The sequence below is a fragment of the Siphateles boraxobius genome, unplaced genomic scaffold, assembly GCF_051911475.1.
Source record: "Siphateles boraxobius isolate OS27281-9 unplaced genomic scaffold, OSU_SipBor_1 11, whole genome shotgun sequence".
Taxonomy (NCBI): domain Eukaryota; kingdom Metazoa; phylum Chordata; class Actinopteri; order Cypriniformes; family Leuciscidae; genus Siphateles; species Siphateles boraxobius.
The window spans coordinates 17,590,550-17,612,896 of record NW_027508711.1 but is presented as its reverse complement, the minus strand read 5'-3'; the positions used below and the strand labels follow the sequence as shown (position 1 = coordinate 17,612,896).

At 35.0% G+C, this 22,347-nt stretch overlaps 2 protein-coding genes across 5 annotated transcripts in view; one reads left to right on the top strand and one right to left on the bottom strand.

Annotated features, from left to right (window-relative positions):
• Positions 1-22,347, bottom strand: part of LOC143703835 (rho GTPase-activating protein 26-like) — a 494,068-nt gene that overhangs the window by 310,835 nt on the left and 160,886 nt on the right. The window lies entirely within an intron of this gene.
• The window catches only part of LOC143703878 (glucocorticoid receptor-like), a 75,566-nt gene that overhangs the window by 29,460 nt on the left and 23,759 nt on the right, over positions 1-22,347 (top strand). For all 4 annotated transcript variants that reach the window (XM_077197363.1, XM_077197371.1, XM_077197359.1 and 1 more), the window contains exon 3: positions 20,635-20,789. In XM_077197363.1, the coding sequence (XP_077053478.1) occupies positions 20,635-20,789 (155 nt within the window). The remainder of the gene's footprint in view (positions 1-20,634; positions 20,790-22,347) is intronic.

Genomic DNA, 22,347 nt, shown 5'->3' with positions numbered 1-22,347 from the left:
TTGTGAAATTTACTAGCAGTTTCGGAGTATAAATTAGATTATTTTTTTCAGTGAAGCTTCTTTTTCTTGCTTTGCTCCATGTGTGGTTAACACCAGGGATGGACACAGTATGTATGATTCACTTAAATGAGATAATGTCTGTTCACTTAATGTAGACCAAAGATTTTTCACATAGCATTACATATACAAATGACACCATGCAGCCATTGCTTGAAGAGATTGATGTATCCATGGTAGGTCTAAAATAGTTTAGCAAGTGCAGGGTCAGATGGTACTCCGTAATGAGTCCAAATGATATTCTTGAACATAAATGCTGTGAAGGAAACAGAAAGCTCATTCTTCAGTGTTCAGGCCCAAACTGGATGCACAAAAGGGACACTGTGGGATTGTTGTCATGCCCACTGCATTTAAATTCTTTTATATTCTTGATCAAGGGTTGTGGAGATCTAATGGAAACATTTTTTAAACTTAAATATAAAAAAATTTATGTTAACTTACAAAAATGAAGTAACTAGTTGCAAAGCATTTTTGAGTTCACTCAACTAGTGGTTAAAGTTGTACCAAAAAACGTTTAAAAGTTCACTGAAACTATTGGTTTCAGTTAAAGGGATAGTTCACAAAAAAACAAAACAAAAGAATATTCTGGCTTCGTATGAATTCCTTTCCTTTGTTGAACACAAAAGACCATATTTTGAAAGTCGGTAACCAAACAGTTAATGGGCCCCCTTGACTTCCGTAGTATTTTTTTTCTATTCTATGGAAGTCAATGGGGCCCATCATATGTGTGGTTACCCATTTTTTTCAAAATATCTTCTTTTGTGTGCAGCAGAAGAAAGCAATTCATACAAGTTTGGAACAACATGAGGGTGAATAAATGATGATAGAATTTTCATGTTTGTGTAAACTGTCCCTTTAAGTATACCTTCCTCAGTAAGTACATTTAACTACTCATGAGTTTTTCAAAAATTGAATGGGTTGAATGAACTTTAAGAAATGAGTAGGCACAAATAAAGGCCTGAAGTTCAGTAAATTCAAGAAAGATTTGCAGCTGTTTGCCTTTTTTTATTTATTTTTTTATTAAATATCTTTTAATTTATAGCTTTAAATCTAATATCCAATTTTCTTACCCAGATTATTGTATGGCCCTGACAGTAATAATTCAAATGCATAGATTACAAACCATAGGCCTACTTTAAATACAATGCAAAAGATGTCATCATTACAGAAAATGTTTATTGACGATTCTGCAAAATTGCACATTTTCTGTTAGCATGAGGTACAGAAATTTGAATGTGATGTTCTACTTCTCAATCAAGTTGAAATACAAAAAAATAAATAATAACTTAATAGGCTAAAAGACCTTTATCCTCTTCTCTTGTAATGCTGGCTGTAATTAAAGTGCTGGCGTAATACAAAATATATAGTTTTAAAGTGCTGGAGTAACAAAATTGTTCTTAAAGTGCTAGAGTAACAAGTCTTCCGAGTTCTAAAACACTCGAAGTTACACTCCTTGCATGCAATTTGGTGTATTGCATTTGGTACATTCATGCAAACAACATTCAAGAGTTTCAGGACAGTTTTGTGAAGCAGTACTTTTCCATTGTCTTTGCTTTGGTATAGCCTAACACTTGTTGAATTTGTGCTGACCGCTGAAATCAGACTGATCACAGAAAGATTCAACTTAGATTATTCAATAAATATTTGCCATATTTGCCTTTTTGTCTCATGGTTTCTACTCTTTCCCCTGTCTCTTGGCTGATAGAAGAGTTAGTTGATTCGTTTTAGATAAGAGACTACACTGTTATCTCCTGACAGGATCTATTGAAGGATCGCAGGTATGAGTCTATATGCTGATAACACACATCTTCTTACCAGGCAAGTCTTCAGGAAGTTTCCTGACTTTTCCCTCATATACAAAGGTAGACATTTGCGAGCTGTAGCCTTTCTATTAGCAAGCACATTGGAGGTCTGAAAGACAGAAAACATAGAACAAATTATATTCATGTTATATCCAACCAGAAGCATGGGACTTAGCTTGACAAAGATGTCACCTTTTTACCTTTAACCCTAACTATGGCATCAGTTTTGCCGTATCAGTTTGAGCCTTTGTCCTTTAATGACAGTCAAAAAGAACAAGCTGATCCGAACCACCTTCACAAGCACAACTTGTGCTGGAGATTTCACAGTGGTATATCATTTATTTTGTCTCTCTCTCTAAATACACAGAAATATACTAGCCAGTTTAGGTGTATATTACGCAAAAGTGATGGAAATAATGTTTGGAACTACAAATTAGGTGGTTCAGGCAGGCGTTTTCTTTTGGAGAGATCATATAACTTTGAAATGGACTTTGTACTTTGTAACTTTGCAGATCGATTGCATTCACAAATACCTACATTACACACTAAAATAAAGGTAAAGTCCAAAAAGTCAGAAGCTCTCGGATTTGCTCAAAAATGTCTTTTGTGTTCTGAAGATGTCTTACGGGTTTGGAACGACGTGAGGTTGAGTAATTAATGACAGATTTTTTATTTTTGACAGTAAGAATTAAGTGTACACAAGTTGATTAATTCATCTTTAAAAACTCTCCTGATCTTCCAAAAAATAACACTGACCATTGTTTTAGGGAATCAGCCAAAAGAGGTTCTTTGTCAACTATCTCCTTCCTTCTCAGTGAGAATCTCACTTCCATTTTTGTAATGTTTCTTCTTCAAATCTTTCTGTAGTGCATCTCTTTCCTTTTGTAGTGAATAATCTGTCTGCGCAAGTGTGTTGTCTGGGAGGAAGTTTTCTTCAAGTTTCTAGAATCCTTGTTTGTTCTTTTCTGGTCTAGCAACCTGGCGGTAGTTCCCAACCTTACATTTGATGCTCATAGTTTACCTGTTCCTAAGCCTGGATCCTTAGGACATGGATGCTTCTCAATCAATGCAGCAGACACACTGACTATAGCCTAACTCTTGATTGTTTGGATAAGCTTTGAATGAAAAAACATAATAGCTTGAGCTATGCTATCCAATATGTCAGTTTTCATTTCTTTTGGTATTGTGAGCAGGGTTTTTATTTTCTTGAAAATTCCCTTTCCCTTTGGCAAGCCACAACTCGACATCATAAGATAACTTAGAAATCTGGAAAGTCAAGAAATTTCACGCTGTCTGACAGTCACAGAAGATGAACTCTGGTTTGAGCTGTTGGATGGGGATGATACTGGTATTGTCTAAAGAGGACTCTGTGGAGGCTTCTGAATCTGGTTCTTCGGGGAACTCTCTGGACTATCCTCAGCACTGCTCTATCTGGTGTAAGCTCTGCTATTTAGGTCAAGTTCATTTGCTCAGGATCCTCACATTGAATTAGAACGTCATCCTTGATTTCGAGCCTTCAAGAATTCTTTTTAAGTGTTTGACTTAAGTGAGATGTTTCAAAATATACTTCCTAATATTTTCACATATTCTGTAAAAACTGACTAAGGTGAGAGGAATGTTTTTGAAATTTTGGACGTCACTTACCTCAACTTTTGAAATAGGTGTGCTTGGTCTCAAATCTGATTGTTCAGAGCGTGACTTAATGGCCCAAAGCAGAGAATCAAGTGCGGATAGTGCTTCACATAGTGGTGTTTTAGTCACAATTTCATGTTTTGGAATGTGTCTGTCTTTGAGTAGCTGTCAGTGTTCTAAAATGTTCTAAAAAATGCATAGCTTCTGAGAACTGGACTGACAACTCCACTATGTCTCTCAAGTCCATCTAAATGTCCCAAGCAGGCTAAGAATTGGGTACAAGGTTACCAATAGGTAAAAAGGCATAGCAGTGCCCAATTCTCATGCCCATTTCCACCTATGGTTTTCTTTGAGTAAACAGACCCCAAGTAATTTCACAGTCCAGCTTTTTAGAGTCATTGTAAGGAAAGGACTTTTTTTTTATTGAAAACCAGCAAGACTGTGAGCCCCAAGATTGCAATCACATACACAATACTCCATTCCTCTAAGTTGTGCATTCTAGGCTTCAACAAACACACCTTGCTGCTCCAGGTCTTTCATGTCTTTTAACCGTGGATCAAAAAACAAAAGTGATATATATACATATATATATATATATATATATATATATACACACACCTTGTGTCCCTGACAGGAAAATACCCTGCTGCGCGATCTGTGACAGTAGGCGCGGCGTCGATTACGTAAAAATATACTAGGCTACACATGGAATTGCGCGAAGATATAACAATATTCGAAACAGCTATTTTATGATCCCAACCCAACTTTGAGAATAGATTAACGGCGATATTTTTTTTATCGCCTGATAAGAATCTTGCCGATAACGCCCCACCACTAATATATATATATACATTTTTTTTTACATCACTTTTTATTCCGAGTAAATTAAGTTTTTTTTGGGGGGGGAAGTGTAGATTGGAATTTGGCTGGCAAATTTAGAAGCACCCAATGAACAGCTGTGATCTTGTGAATATTTTTCAAAGTGCACATGGGATTGCAAACCTCAAAATCATCAATGCAAACACCAACTACAATGCAATTAGTTTTCCTTTTAATGCTGCCTACTACGAGTAAATTTCTTCTGTTCTGGTAACTCCTCAACAAAAACAACTCTTTACAAGACATATGCTCTGTTGAGTAACACTTCAACAACGTCATACACAAAGGTATTTTGGTGTAGCCTATCAAAATGGTACTCCAAGGAATCAATTAAAATGCTCTTTAAAATAAGCATTCCTTCTATAATCAGTTAAGAGTGTACCCTTCTTTGTAGTGGCTGTAAAAACGGGATTTGTTTTAAGCACTTCAGCTGATATCAATTCAGCAAGCTCCTCTGCCAATGACCAGTGTGGCTTTCGTATTTTCTTAAAATATACCTGATCGATCGTTTTGCTCCTAGACAGCGAAAAGGTATCACTCATCCAGCTTAATATCTCCTGAGTTGCACTTTTTGAAACATGCAAAATTCTCTGCATATAAAGGATCAATGATGCAAGTTTACACTCTAGTTTGTTACAGGTCCAGAAGGAATTACAGAAACAGTGATATCTGTAACATTTGACTAGCCTGGTTTCTATTACAGATTTGCACAAAACCTTTGCAATGTTTTTTTAAATGTTGTTAAAAAATTGTGTAATATCAAGGTCTTGATAAATTGTCATTTCTTTGTTGTTTAGAATCCCGTGATACTTTTGTCCTTTATGAGTTTAATAAAGAACTCTGTCTTGTCTTCTGTCCAAACAGTGAGTCATATTTAAAGAAGGACCGACTTTTACGTACACCAGGTGACCTGTAAATGCAAATGTTTCCATTGCAGTTTTGCAAAATATTCCTTTTTGAATTGTCTGAAAAAACACCTCATGTGAGCGTAAAAACTTTTATTTTTATTTTTGCATATTTTCAAATCACTATTTCAATTTGCGCAATTTTAAGGGTAATGGAAGGAAGGCTACTGTGGATTTGGCCTGACCACCATGCCTCTTAATTTCTTTCTAAAGGAGGGTCATTATAGTCAAGTGAACAGTCTGGAATACACACATTACAAGCATAAATGAATACTATACAATAAAGTTACAAATAATGTAAGGTCTAACAGTATTCAGGTACAGCAATGGAATAATGACATAAAATAGCACTATTGTGTTCAGTGCATAAATTACATATAGATTAATATTTGGTAAAGCTGTGTTTTGTTGTTTGATTAACATTAATGATAAAGAAAGCAACAGGTATTTATAGGCTGCTGTCATTTTAAAACATAATGCATGAATCCAGTATAATTTTATGCATCCGTTTTCTTTCTCAACTGTTTATAAATATTCACTTAAGGCGAGACACGGCAGGCAAAAACATAGTGAAACATTTTTTTTTTTTCACTGGTCAATTTTGAGACTTTGGCCTATTTGTCTTCAATAACATGTCTTCTTTCAGACTTGTGCTGAAAAAAATTCCAAAATACACATTTAGGTCTTTATTTTACTACACTTTGTCTTTTTGCGTGTGTAGATTTTGCCTAAATTCATCAAAAGTTGGCGTTCTAAATCATCACGCTGATCCGGGATCGCTGTCTGCACCCTGTCATCACACACACCGTTAGAAAGCTCTCTCCTTTGCAATGCTGTCGGATCTAAATATGGTCATTTCCTGTTTATCAGCAACCAATCATGAAAGTAAGATGGGCGATTTAACTAAAATTGTGATTCGTTCAGAATCGTCACGTGACACGCTCTGACATTATAGGGTATACATAGGCCTACATCACATATATACTATACACACTATATATACAAAACAATTACATTACACAACACATTTCAGTTTTTGTATAATATAATTACTATATACTACGAAACAAATCTGTAATTGTGGGATCCTAAAGTGGTTGTGAGTCCCAGATACACCTGTGTGATGGACTGTTGATGTGTTGTTTTGGATGTTATGATCAGTTATGGATGAAGCAATGAGTTTTGAATCTTAAACAGTGTGATACATGGATTTTACATGGACCTAAAGCATATTTTGTCTGTAATTCATGGCTTTCAATAGAAATTAGTGGAATTTTGCCATAAAAATCTTTAAAGGCCATTTTCTCAAAATGAGTTTTTTTCTCACACTCCTAGTGACGATTTTCCACTTCTGTAGCACCTACGTACACCACACTTTACAGTCGTATTCCTAACTATATTGTGAAGGTTTGTTCAGAGGGATTTGTTGATATATCATTCTTGGCCTGAATAATATGAAATGTTATGCCTAAAAATGTTAAGGCTATTGGCAGTATTTTCTGATTTACAGGGTGACAAAAGGAGATATTTATAATCCCCTCTGGTAATGTCTTTTCATTGAATATATCAACAAAATGCCGAAATAATTTTTAACCTTGTTTTTTTAATGGATCGATTTGTCACTTCAAAATATATGCAAATTAGCGCATATTTAATTAGATATAGCCTGATTTGCATATTTAAACATAAAATTACAGAACACTTGCAATACATTTTTTTTCTCCTATTCATGCGAGTAATCAACTGGTAAAGTTTCATGGTGATATCTGTAAGTTAAAAATTTGACCCTATTCACCTGCAGTGTCTCGCCTTAACTGACTTTGTTTACTAGAAGACTTGTCGAGATAGTATTTTGAGATCATTTTGTGTGTATGTGTCCGTTCATGGAGACGCAGAAGAGAAGTCGATTCGGTGATAACAGCGCGTGAGAAATGAATTGAGTTGTTTCACCTCTTCTAGAGCTTGAATGGTTTACAATCGTTTTAATGTTTAAATTTCCAAGACTTAGCTAAACTTTTCATGCAATCCGCAAATCACATGCGTGGCTGGTCAACTATGATCCGTTAACTTACACCCCTAGTTGAATGTATTTACTACATTATTATTAATAATTTATTTAATTATTGGTGATATAATTGCTGGATACATTTACACCGCAAAGATTTCTCATTTCCTCATTTCCATGGTCAAAATCTGACCATGAACGCAATTTCTGCAGCACAGTACAGCATGACAAAATCAGAAAAGGACGAACATTAACACATAATCCACTTCGATAGATTTTATTGTATTGATTGACACTCTCGTATGTTTTTATACATACCCTTCAAATTTTATCTGGTGATTGAAATATGAAGATTGCTAACTAGCTGTCTGAGCTCATTTGAAAACATAACCACGTGCTTTGGAAAGAGTTTAGTCTTTTTGGAACATAACATTAGATTCTAGATGTGCAATTTATTTAGCTTATTTTCAATAATAATACTAAAAAGAAAACCTTTAAAACTCAACCAGATGAAATCCAGTCCCTTCGCCAGCGTGGCTGAAGAACCGACAACAGACTGCGTACAATATGCCCAATGACAGGAAGTTAAACAGTCGAACGAAGAAATTAAAATATTGAGTTTTTTCAACTTAATTGTTTACATTCATTGGACATAAAAAATAGTTTGTATAAGACTCGACACTGTGCTCAAAAATGTGTCCACTTGACTTCGAATTATAAACAATTTTAATTATAAACAATTATAAACAATAAACAAAAAAGAGTTAACAATTTGCAATTTTTTTTTTTTTTTCAGTGTATAAAGCTGTGAAGGTAATGCACACAATGTCACACTGTGCAGTAATGAATGACAAATGGTGTCATATTAAGCTGCAACAGCAGCCATTCCTTTTCCAGCATGAGAGCTCTTTGTTCTGTTGGCAGCCTATGTGGAAATTAGTGGTAATGAGAAGCATGGCAAGTTTGGCTAATCACGCTTTATTTGCCAAAGAGAATGAACATAAAACATGCAAACGTCAACATGAGCGGAAGTAGAAGTTATTTTCTCTTGAGAGTTCTGTATTGGCTGCTATTAAATATATTATTAGACTATATCATTAAACAGTAGAGCATGTGGCTTGCAATGACAATGTCATGGGTTCGATTCACAGTGAATTCATGTACTGATATACCTTGCTTAAATGCAAAGTTACTTTAGATAAAAGCATCTGCCAATGGAATTAGAGTTATTAATGTATTGTATCAGTCAATATTGTATATCTACTGTACTACTGAACAGTATTGTATGCGTATTTGTGCATTCTCATTTCCCTTATTTTTACATTGATTATCTTCTCTATCATATAATGCTGCTCATTCAATCAATTACATTTAATTGGTAACATTTCACAATATGGTTCTCATTGTTAACATTAGTTAACTATATTGGTTAACATGAACTAACAATGAACAATAATTGAACATGAACTAATACATGTTTTAAATCAATGAATAACTGTATTTATTAAATGACAAAGATTAAAGTCAAAATCTGCTAAGGGGTAATTGAATGTAACAAATCATGTAAAATATTTATCATATTTTACCGGAAAATTAAACAACATTTTATCTTACTTTGATAACTGCCTTAAACTTTTAAACAACTGAGAAAATAGTGATCAAACTAACTACATTTTATAAAAACCACCTGTAAAATGTATAATATTACATCAGCATGTGAGTCAAATTGGATGACTACAGGGACTCATTTGAAGATCACTCATTTAACAGTTCATCATTGACAAAATTATGAAAATGAGAATAGTCAAGAATAGAAAACTATTGAAAATACTAAAATCCGGAATCAGAATGTGTAGTTTGTGCATAAAAAATGTCCGTCAAAACAAATGCGTTGAATGATGTTCACTAACATGGCAAAGTTTTTCAGTTGGATTGGCGTTTACTTCCTTTAGCATGCAGCGTGAAGTATTTCAGTCAGTTCCCTGATCATTCCCATTCAATTTCAGCGAGGGAAGAACATTATGCTTTCGTTATGTTTACTCGTTATCGTCTCTGCAGTTGCTTAGGCCGCCATTTTACCCTTCTCGGAAAGAGAGGTGAACTATGTTTGATTTTCGGGTAATTATAAAGCGCTGGAGAAGTTCTAAATGTTTTTTGCATAGTTCATTATACTTATTTTACAGAATGAAGTTTATTTCTTGGCTTAAATAAATGACCTGTTACTCAGAGACCGACATGTTTGGCTTGTCAAAAATGTTACATTTAGCTGTCGCAAATTCATTGACGTTTAAAAATAAAGCTCTTTTTCTTTTCTTTTTTTTTAACCAGGAATTGAGTGTTTTTGAGGCACTCAGTTGTTTTTTATCGTTGTTTTATGGAAAATAACTTTTAAAATCCTCCTTTTGTGTTCCACTGAAAAAGTAACAGCATAAAGGATTAAAACAACATGAGGGTATATAGTAAATTTGTATTGTGGATGAACTTTTTCTCTAAATAGCTATTCATAACAGTGGTTTCATTTCCAGTCCAGAACTGTATTATTTGTTACTCAGTATGTTACATTACTGGAAGTTGACAGAAGCACTATTTATGGCACTATGGTGCAAGAAAAAAGAAAAAACAATTACCATAAGAGTGCAAAGAGAGATGAAAGAAAATTCTGCATGTGTGTTTCTGACTTTCTGTTGGCGGATAAATTGGATAATCCCATGATCCATGTGACCTCCTTTTTTATTTTTCATGTGTAGCAGGATTGGCTCAGCTCAAGCTTTGCAAGTCTAGCCATAGTGTTAGTTTAGATATTATATAAGCACCTCAGAGCTGGAGCGAATGTAAAGGGAGGACGAGAGGGCAGGGCTCTGTAGTCTCTCCGATACACTCTTTCAGTGAGACCCGTGATAACTCTTTTCACACGAAGGGCCAAAAAGCTGATGTCTTCTCCTCAGGGTAAGTCGAATGTTAGGCCCTTCCCTCTACCAAGACACATGTGATACTGTATGGATGTGACATAGGCTACACTACAGTGACCTTTGTACCCAGGGCTTTACATTTTTGTTAAGGAGCATTCATGACCATTTTTAAAGGCAGAGACAGAGTTCTTTTTTTTTTTTTTTTAAGACTGCAATATTAATGCGTCACAATATAAAAGTGCATGCACATTGAAAACAAACAAAAACATTGAAGAACTGTTGGATGTACAGAGTATACGCAGCCCTACAGGACAAGCAATGTGGAAAATGAATGAATGAATGAATGGATGGATGGATGCATGGATGGTGATTCAGCCAGGGCTTGCATGTAATTATTAAGCTTTAAAAGACTATGATTTCATAAAATAAATGTTACCCAGTAAAAACACCACACTGTTGCATATTTTACACACAGAACAGTTTGCAATCAGTGGATACCACACTTTTATGATTGGTTATGATCTACTGTTGATACATTTTAATAATGTTTTATGGTGTTCACATTTTAATATGTTGTAGATGGTTGTCTTTTGAATCTAGTTCATCTTTTTGAATGAGCAGCTGGAAGTAAAGCATAGACATTTCAAAATAAGAGCCTTGGTGAATTTCAGGCTTTCTTATAAGTCAAGTATTTTGCACTTTTATTTTTCTGGTTATTATTGGTATTTTAGTTACACAATAAATTATGTTTGGCATTTAATTCTACATAAACTCGGTTACACTTTGTTTTAAGGTGACAATTATTCTTACTCAGATAGATACTGAGTAAAATTAATTAACTACATGTACTTACTGTAGAGTTACGGTTAGGGATAGGTTTTGGTTCAGGGTTAGTTACTTGTAATTATGCATAATTTACTGTTATTACTATAGTATGTTGTAACGTGTAACTACGTCACCCTAAAATAGTGACCTAAACTCTTGTAGCTTCTCTCTGGGCTGCCCCATCACAGTAAAGAAAGACTAAGAACATTGCACATTCAATATAATCACAATAATTAGCTTTTAAAAATATATATATTTGTGTTGTATTAGCAATATCCATTATCAGTTGACCTCTATATATTGATATAACACAGCAATTTAAATTTAATTTTGGTTAACCTAGGAATTTTTATGTGTGTGCAATTTTGTGATAATTTCTTATTTAGTGTCACGAAGAAGTGAGGTTCGTTGTGGAATGCATGTACTGTACAACGATTTTGATTTCTGAGGGTCAATTTGACCCACAATTTCATGGTTGACCGCAGCTGCACAGACCCATAACAAGAATAATAAAAAAATGTATGTATATTTTTATGTCAGTTTCTCTGCTACCCACTGAGGGCATTTAAATGTACATTTATGCATTTTGGCAGACGCTTTTATACAAATAAGTGTATACTGTTAAAGTATTGCATTTTTATTAGTTCAAGAATGTTAATTTTGCTGGGAATCGAACACATGGTTTTGCCCTTGCTATTTTTTACTTAAAAAATTTGTTACAGTAGAATCCCCTTTTGGGTCATTTTGGAAACAAAGCTCTGGGAATACACACAGGAAATTACTACAGTAAAAACAGAGGCAACAGTAATTGGCAAAGGCTAACTTTGTTTATAAGCAAGAACACCCAAAATGGATAAAAATATAGGCAAGAGTAAAAGCAACGTGGACATTTTTATGTGGGCGAGAAAAGAATGAAGACTCAAACTCGTTTTTTACAGCTTATTAAACAAAATTGTGTTTTAATCAACAATGTTAAGAACAAATTTTACCAGTGATTTCGGGTTTATTTTTATTTTTTCTTCCGCCGATGAACACCAGACGACTTAAACCAATCAGGCTGAGTGCCACCAAGAAATACACAATCTGTAAAACTGTTATATTCCCTGAAAGTTGGGATTAAATGATGTATTTCAGTGAATCAACAAGATTGTACCCTCTGTTTAATACGTTTATAATAACTCAATTATGAGCACTCTCAAGCGCTATTCCGGCTTGTTCAGTTCCAGCTCATCAGTCACCGTTCGGGTGATTTGGATTTGAAAGAAAACACTCAGACAAAAACCTGCGGTTTTAAAAGAACATGCAGTCCTCGCTAAAGTAAATTTTAAAGTTCTCTCTTTAAAGTTCTCTGGGATTCGAAGTGCCATGAGTGCCAAGTTTGTTTCAGGCGTCACTTTTTCAGTTTCACTTCTTTCCACTTTTCTCAGAACAGTCACCAATCCAGTTTTAAAACAATGTGCTCCTCGATGCAGTCAGTTTCAAAGATCTCTCTCCTCTCCGCTTGGATTCGTTTTCTTCTATTTTTTTTTACACATATTCCTGTCGCGAACAAGGGGAGGTGAACACTAACTCGGATCAAAGTCCTATATTGATTGTGAAACACTCATTGTGCTATTGCTTCAAATGCACTAGCCCACAATGCATCACGTACTACAGTACAAACCCGTAATGCATAAATACAGTAAATTAGTGTTGAAAATGGGCTTTAAATTAAAAGCAGTTCCTTACCATGCAGAATATTGCCAGGAATGCATTGTTTTCTACAGTACATTACTCTTTTAGGGCGTGTTCACACTTGGCATGTATGGTTCGATTAAAACGGTCAATTGTTCCGTTAGTGTGCTTCATTTGAATAAGTGTGAACGCTGCCATCCTAACCCTGGTGCGCACCAAACAAGCGGACCGAAACCCCTGAAAAGATGGGTCTCGGTCTGTTCCCAAACGAACTCGGGTGCAGTTCGAATGAAATATGAACACAACATGGACCTGTACAACAAGACATGTAAACGAACAAAAATAGGCAAAACATCATAAAAGCCGACCAATCATGTTGTGAACGTATCCCTATGCCTTTAGATTCGGCATCTGTAGATCCAGTGTTAAAAATGCTAATCTGAATGTTAAGCGGACCAGGACTAAATGTTTTTTTTTTCGTTTGTTTTTTGGTCCGGACCAAACTCAGAATTCGGTTGTTTTTTACAGTGTGCGCCACAATCTTTACAGTGCGAGTTTTAGAGGGGAAAAAAACTTGATTTTCAAACCCTGCAAGGCTGTATAGTCAAACCAGGAAAATGTTGACTCATTGTCTTAAAAACACAACTTTCATGGTGCAAGACATGGCTGTATTAGGGAGCTGTTAATTCTAATCGTACTAGATAAATTCATGTGTTTTGATCGGGGTGTCATAGGTCTGCCCAATAATATTCCACTTTTGCACACATTTCCGCTTGCAAATGCGAAATGCTCGCACTGCATCTTTGCACTTTACAGCCAACGGAGCTGTGATTAATGGGACGTATCAGGAATTTTGTGTAGCAACATGACTGTTATGAAACTTGCCTTTCCTGTTGGACGAGCATTCTTGGCGATAACAGCCCCTCCGTTTCTCGTTTGTATTGTTAGCATATTTTATTTATCACTTACCCGGAATATTCAAGGACTTGCTTTCGAGAATGAAGATAAAGGGGTCCTGCAGAAGGACTCTCAAATTGTAGCTAATGGATGTTTTGGAATTGAAGTTCTGGGTGTAATAGTTGTTAAATGTTCTATTGATTTAGCAAAATTGGTTGGTTAAGGGATTGCTTGGATCAGACACTTTGCCTCAGGCAAAAGGCTAATGTGACTATAATTTATTAAACGCATGCCTCCTACTTGTGTCTACTACTTCAGAGCATTGTGTTTGAGAGAAGCGAATCTGTGAATGCAGCAACTGTATGCCACATGTCGGATCCAATTTCCCAAATAATCATTTGGTAGTATTGGTACGTTTAGCCTGGGACGATGTTTCCGGATCTCTGGATGTCCCTGGTCACTGAGGAGTGTGTGTGCGTGGCTGTATCGCAGCGTGTGTGTACTTGGTTCGGGGAGAAGAATATCTTTTGGATCTCTTGCTGCAAGAAACATCTCCCAAAAAATAAATAGCGAAGGAGAAGGGAGAGGGCCTTGTATATGAACTGGGGATCACATGTAATACAGCCCCGTTACCTCAGTCAGATATTCTTGACAAGAATCATATCCTCTTAATGGAATTGTAAAGAGAAAGGATAAGATTATTCTCAAATAGTTATGGACATGAATGATGATCCTTAAATCAGTACATAATCATATTGTATGGTGTTGCACATTATACTGTAACACTTGAATTATAAAGACTCAAATAGACTCGAATAGTAATAGTTCATAATTACGACTAGATCAGCCAACTTTTTGCTTGGTGACATTTTAATTATTTTTTTAATGACCATGCTATAAACTATGTAGTACAATCTTCATTGTATATAAGTACCATCGTATCTTTTAACTTTAAGGTACACCATCGATTATTTAATACTTAGTCTCATTTGATCAACAACAAATTGGAAGTTGATTTAATAGATCCCAAATGTGCAATTTAAATGTTCGTATGCAACTGTTTTTATTTGAAAGTCGATGATTATATCTAAAAATAAATAGAAATTGGATTTGGAGCGTTGTTCATTTTAACCTTTATTATCAAGAGCTTGTGAATCAGAATCGAACCGATTTGTGAAATCTTTATCAATACCAAGCCCTGATAAAGTGACTATCATAAGATATTGATATACAATCCCATGATCATGTCTATTGAATTCTATATTTAATAGGAAGTTGCAATATTTACCAGGAGGCAACAGTTATTAGTATTCTTGATCAAGGTAAATATGAATTGATAGCAGAACATTTTTATTCTATATCATTCCTAATCAAGCTTTAATTTTTTCAAAAAGTATGAAAACATTATTTAATTTAAATTTTTTACAGATGGCGTATTATGTTAGCTATAAAATGAGTATTTTCTCTAAAATTGTTTCAATCTTCATCATTTCCACCACAAAAAACTACAAAATCAATACATAATTTACACTCCTACAAATGAACTGAACTAGTGAGAGTGTGAAAGTGTTTTAATGGGGTTTATTTTCTAAAATTCTACACATAAAGAGTCCATTGAAAAAACACATGTATTGCAATAGTGGCGTTCGTTCAGCCCTCAGAGCCTTTCTATTAGAACGCAATGAAGCATTTCAGTCTGGAAAATGATTCAGAGCTTTACAGAGGCACAAGTGAATTTGCATTTATTTCACCATCAGTGGTGCCAGAACACTTTAGTAGTTCACATTAAAAGTGTTGAGGTAGCTCAGTACTAGGTTTTGATCATATCTTTTTTCTGCTCGGCCTGCAAACAAGTAGGCGGCAACTAATTGCTGAGGTCAGTGAACTACATTCTCATGATGTGGAGCTGTGTGTGTTTGTGCCGAGAAGGTCTCGGATTCTCAAAGGGCTGTTGTGCAAGAAGAGAGTAGAAGGAAATATATCAGGAAGAAGAGAGACAGTCACACACCACCTGCTGGATGGAGCTCAAATCGAAATCCTGCAGGGGAAAACCATCAAACCCTGCAGGCACACGCTGGATTTGGCAGCGTTTGACTATAGCTCTCAGTATTAGAGGCTGCATTATGCCACAGCACAATATTACCGCCTGCAATCCTGCAAAAATATACTAGAAAATGACAGACTTGGTACAAACGCATGTACTAAACTATGGTCGTCAGGATACCCCAATCACATTGGATGAGCTGTTCCTTATACAGAATGTATTCTGCTGTTGAAAAATAATAATATTATGAATTTAAATACACAGGTGGATTAACCCAAATCTGAACTTTATTTATCTTAAAAAAAATAAGAAGGTAATCTTACACCATGTTTTGGTTACTATAATCCAGGGAATCAAATCATTTGCAAATGACAAGTAATTAATCTAATTTTGATTTATTTTCTCTTTTTATTTGGAACTTGATTGAATATCAATCTGACCCCCGACAAGTCTTGCATCAGTGCAAAAACGTGCAATAAGCGTGCAGTCCTTGCTTATTATTTTATGTTATTTCTGAAATAACTTTGTTTAAAATATAGGGCTGCAACTAACGATTATTTTGATAATCGATTAATCGGACGATTATTTTTTCGATTAATCGATTAATCGGATAGAAATTAAATTAGACTTTTTTTTTTATTATAACTAAATAAAACCGTAAATCAGGGTATTTATGTGTAAAAGTGTACTTTAAAAAGTGCAAAAGCCACACATTGAGTTTTACTAATATAAATATTTGCATTGTTTTTAATGATAATTGCTGATGGCAAGTTGACAAACATGATTATTGTTAAAAAAATGATATCCAACATATTATGTTTTAACACAATTTTTGTTAAAACAAATTTACACAGACATGTTGTTCAGATGTGAATATCTGAACAAAAAACAAACTAAAAACATCTAAAATATATAATTCATTTAATTTTTATTTAAAATTAATTATATATAAGGAATATAAGGATAAAGAATATAATATATATTATATATAATATATAAAAGAATAATATAAGGATAAATTGATTAAATAAATATAGAAAGACTGAAAACAATTGTGTGAATGTAGAGCCGCAGTAGATCGCGTTTGAAAAACAATTAAAACTTAGTAGACAAATGCTATAAAAAGAGAACGGAATGGAGGTAACGTTACCCAGCAAGCTAACAGGCTTGAGTAAAGGACAGGAGAAATTATGCATTAGTGCACAAGCATTCGCTGAAAACCACTGAGTACAGTGACTAAAAAACAATATTTTACTGCTGCTATTATTAACTGCCTTTATATTTAGTGCTTCGCTTTGTAAAGACCGTTTTAATTTAACCTATTTCTGCGGTAGCGCTATTTTAATCCATCACTTACGTTGCGAGCGAACTGATTGCGCAACCTGATGCTCGAGACAAAATACAGACATCCCAAGATCCCGGAAGTCCCGGGAGTCTCCCGCATATTGATTGCGGCTCCCTGATGCCCGCGAATTAGTTCAAACTCCCGAAATCTAGAGCGCGCAAGCAAGAGCGCGCATGCGAGACAGAAGAGACTGCTCCAAACCGTGTAGCGCGCGCGCTCGGCAGAGCGCCTGAGGGAGAGAGACCTTGCGTGTGTGTGCGTACCAGTAAACGCTCCCCGTGACGTAAGCAGACCAACTAATCGATAATGACATTCGTTGACAACGATTTTCATAATCGATTATAATCGATTTTATCGATTAGTTGTTGCAGCCCTATTAAAATATGAGCGAATAATATTAGTAATGTGCATAAAGTGGTAGTTATGATGGTGGCGTTTTCATAATAGAACCAGTCAGTCTTTCTCTAGTCTTTCATATCAAACATGTTTGATATAATCGCAAGTCTTTAGTCTGAGACTAAAAACTGTGAAACCAAGTCTTTAGATGTGAGCTGATAATCTTATAAAGTCTTTTCTAAATCTTTTCAAAGTCTAGGTGTACAGAAAGCATTAGAAATACACAAGTTTGCTGGGAAATAAGTGTTGCGACTGGACCTCTTGGAACTAGATGCTTCGAAAAGATCCATCATTTGAATCTCATCAAAAATCATTAGGCACAGTCATCTGCATTTGTAACTCAAAGGAAAAAAAAAAAAAGTTTAAAGGAAATGATTACTCATACATGTCAGTTGAACTGAATTGCAGTATAGCGTGAGTAATTTTGGTTGATGAGAAAGAGCTTGCCTCACCGGTTTATGAGCGGTATCATCTTTCTAGTGACCCCTCTAGTCCGTAGACCTAACTTTAGGTCAGACTTGTTGGGCTTGAGAATACAAGCGTTCTTGTGAGCTAAACACGGGGCCTGGTATTACAGTATTCTGAAACCTGAAACCCTTATAGCAATTGGTGTCGTTTTTAAATGGGTGTGAAGGTATTACTTGCAACAATGTATTTCTCTGCTACGAATAGCCTGTCAATCAGCTGACATGCAGCTTAATGTGTTCATGCAGATGGGAGCTAAATATGGCAGCTTGTGGCATGTTGGCTAACCTGTCAGACAGTTCTGGTTACTTGAGAGGGTGTCAGGGATTTGTAATACCAAAAAGCAGATCATCAAAGCGGTAAACCAGCACAAATGAAGCTCAATCGGGATAGTGAAATTGCTGTAACAGTTGTTGATGATCAGTGGCAGTATTCCGCCAATGATTATTAGCTGTCCTGGGCATCTCCTGTCAGATAATTAATGGTGTTAACCCTCAGATGGCGCTATGTTGAACGCTGGAATAGAACAGATCTGAAAACACAAGCTATCATACACTTGCCGACTTTGTAAATGGTTGCCGAGGAAAACACTGGGCATCATACACTTCACAGGAGCCCTATGAAATCCGTTTTATTTTAATTGTACTGGTTTCTGTTTTAATGTTAAATAAAATTTCAGTAATAATCATGAATGAAATCATGACATTTCGATAATTTAGGAACAATTTATCAAAATTTTAACAATTATTATTTTAGGGCCCCGATGAATTCTGAAAACCCAATTTCAACGGTTCTATTTATTTTTTTGTGCCTTTTTTCATAGCTTAGAACTCAAAAACAAAAAAATAAAAAAACAGCTCAGGGAATACAAACTTCTGTTACAACCTATTAGCTCACATCGTGGAACAAACGCACAAAGAAACATGCATCGTTGCTAGGAGATGCATGACAAATGGTAACAAAAAATATTTTCTAAAATCGGCTCAAAATATCAAAAATATCTGATGTCGTACAAGTGGGATGGAATCAAAGTTTGAAGCTATTTTTTTTTCTTCCTGTGAAATCTGTTAGCTCAAGTCTACAACAGAAACATAAGTTAGGAAACAAATCCATAAATAGTTGCTGGATTTGCCAAAGCCATATAATCTTTGCAAGATATGATTTGTTGGATGGAGTTACTAAAATTCCTTATATCTGTGATTTGGATTTGGAAAGATTTGTCCACAATGTCTACATCCTTTTTTTGTTGTTTTTTGTACCACATTTGATGAAGACTGCTACACCATTATTTGAATTAAATTGAAGATTATGATATAACTGATTTTAAATGTACCTTCTTTTGTCACTTAAGGGTTTTACATGTTGTCAGGTTCATGTTCCTTCCAGTTCAAGCATGCCCTTCTTAGCTAGGTACAGCGTGCACCTTGCCCAGGGCTTCAGACTAACATTTGAGAGCAGTAACACCGGTGCCACTAGTTTCTACAGATGGTGGCACCAGCACCTTTAAAGAAGTAAATAAAATAAAAAAGTAATTTAGTAAGTGCAGTTACTAATAATATTACATGTTTATGTCTTGGAAATGCACATTTGACAGCAAATCACTGAGCTTGAGTTAAGATGCAGATACAATTTATTAACAACAGAAATGTACAAAAACCTAATTATAAAGATTATAAATATATCCTAAATATATTTTACTCTTATTAAATGTGCCATTGTTTTTCTATCGTATCATACTGAACTGACTGACAGCTTCAGTCATTATAAAAGGAGCTCTTGCTTTGTGGAATTCAGTTGCAATTTTAAGAAAAGTTTGTTTTCCATGAGACTTTTTGAGTTTTTCTACTTCATACTTTAGAACAAAAGAGTGCCAAATTGGACAATAAAATATTTCTTGATGATTTTATTATAGTGACTTTCCTAATTTCTAAATATAAATCTAAAAGCAATACTTGTGAAAAAATATATTTATATTCTGGCTAATAAGCCAATAATTGCTCATCCTAGTGGTAATTTCATGTCTTTTTTTATTTTTAAATAAAACTGTTTGTTTGCCACAAAGTTTTAGTTTTCCATCTTGAAACCTTCAATTATGGGGACAATCTTTGAAGGATGAACATATAATGTTTTTTGTCATCACATTAAAATAACACTGATATTTGATAATTGGTTAATATTTAGAAATTGGATAATATTGTCTCTAAAGGTTGTACAAATCCTGAAAATATTATTTCTGCCACAATACCATGGTTACAGTTAATGTTACTACATTTAATACATTGTGAATATCGATTATTTGTGGACTGAAAAGCATTCTATAACTTGTTTGTTTTGCTCATGACACGTTTCTCCCGATTTCCACGTCGGTGCTGTTTATTTTGATATCTATCTGTGGTTCATAACAGAGAATTCTGCACTAAGTTTGAATGCTTCTCACTAGATCTCGCTTCAATGTTATTAATACCGTGGCAAATTCAAACCCTTTCTCACTTGATCTCCCAGCTCTGTGTAGTAACGGCGATCGAGATCGGCCTGAAATTAAATCTGTTCTGAGCTCGTGCTGCGCGTTCTTAGTAAACTTGTGTTTTTTAATGTGTTTCTTTTGGTGCATATTCCTTTGTGACTTGGTAATAGCAAGCTACATTAAACTCAATGTTAAATACTTTGTTAGGTGGCCACTTAATGTCCAATGTGAAATATGGGTTTTTTGTTGATTGTATTAGAAGAGCTATTTAACTTAATTTGAATTGCCTTAAACTTTTTGTTTCTTTGTATTCTTGTTTTCTTCTCTTTGGCCAGGCCTGAAGTGAGCAGTTCCAATCCGCCCGGATCAGTCAAGCCCAGCGGAAACGGCCATAAGATCTGCTTGGTGTGCTCAGATGAGGCGTCTGGATGTCATTATGGTGTGCTCACCTGTGGCAGCTGCAAGGTTTTCTTCAAAAGAGCTGTAGAGGGTGAGCCTGCAGGAACTTACACTTACTACTTCATCTTCCTTTTTGACGGCACTGGGCTGATAAATACGTTGATTCTCATTTTATTATACAGCGAACAACAAATGAATTGCATGTAATCAGGTTCTGCTGTTGAATACATTTTGAATGGCTGATAAAATGATGGCATATGGACACTCAAAATTGAGTTTTGATGAAACACCCATAAGATGTGCTTGGTGTTAGGCCATGTATATGTTAAAAATGATTTATTTTTGGAATGTACACAACATTTAAATTTATAGCACAAGGCCCTTTAATATGTAATGCCCTAACCTCTAGTTTATATAGGAAATACATCAAAACAGTTTAATAGTAAAGTACGTAGCAAATGAGTTGCACAGACAATTGATGAAATTAAATGGGCATTTATTTTATGTATTATTTAATGAAAGTTAAATAATACAATCATTAATGATATTATTTTATATTGTCTGGTGAATGGGCATTTAATATTTGTGCATTAATTCTGATATTGCAATGTGCGGATTTATTATTGTGATCCTTTTGTAAATCACTCAATATGTGGTCATAGGTAGCCATTTCCAACTTGTGTTTGAAAGCACGAGTAGCTCAAAAGTCTAAAAACATTAGGGAACAAAAGTTGGGAGAAATAAATAATTCAACAAGTGGAATCTAATGTCCTTCAGCATGCTTTGAGAAGGTTCGAAAGGGCATTTTTCTGTGCTTTAATGAAAGCAGGGACATCTGACCTTTAGTACAATGTTTCTAGGTCACTAATTCTGACACTGACCATGTGAACTACAGTGGAGAATCTGAAATATTTCTCAATGACTTCTGAGCCACTGCTTTTTTTTCTCATACTGAGCATGACCTTAATCTATATCCTTTGAGTAATTTCTGTGTGATCTACTCCATCAATCAGAGTTTCTGTATACCTCAGTAGACAGAGGATCAGGTTTTCCTCAATCACAGGAAGAAAAAAAAAACTGTCAAACATTGTCAAAGTGTGGTTTTCTTTTGGAGGTGTCAACTTGAGATGAGATATTTCTTTAGAGTTATAACACAGAAAAAGAGCATGCAGCAATAAAGCATGTGTGCTTGGCTACCTGACAAAATACCCTCCTGTTTAAACACATGCTCCATCTGAATACTGAACTACAGGGCACCTGCATAATATTCACTACAATATCTACTCCTTTGGCTTTATCCACCATCCATTCTCTAAAGAGCACAAAATAGAGGTCCAAAAATAAAATACAATTCATTTTCTCCACAAATTAGATTACTTATAAACCTTTCAGAACAGACCTTCCATGTACTCACAGGTTGAAGAGATGGTGTTTCTGTAGAAGCTATGTACGCAAGTCAAAGTCATTTCACTTGCATTAAAAAAAAACAGTGGAGAACTACATTACACATAATCCAGAAGAAAAACCTATCAATTAGAAAAGTATTTGCATCTGAATCATAGACTTTAAAAAAAGATGGATGACGCACCTTCACTATCTTTCATTGTAGAAAAGTGAAGCCACCAATTTCCCAATATGGCGCTGACATA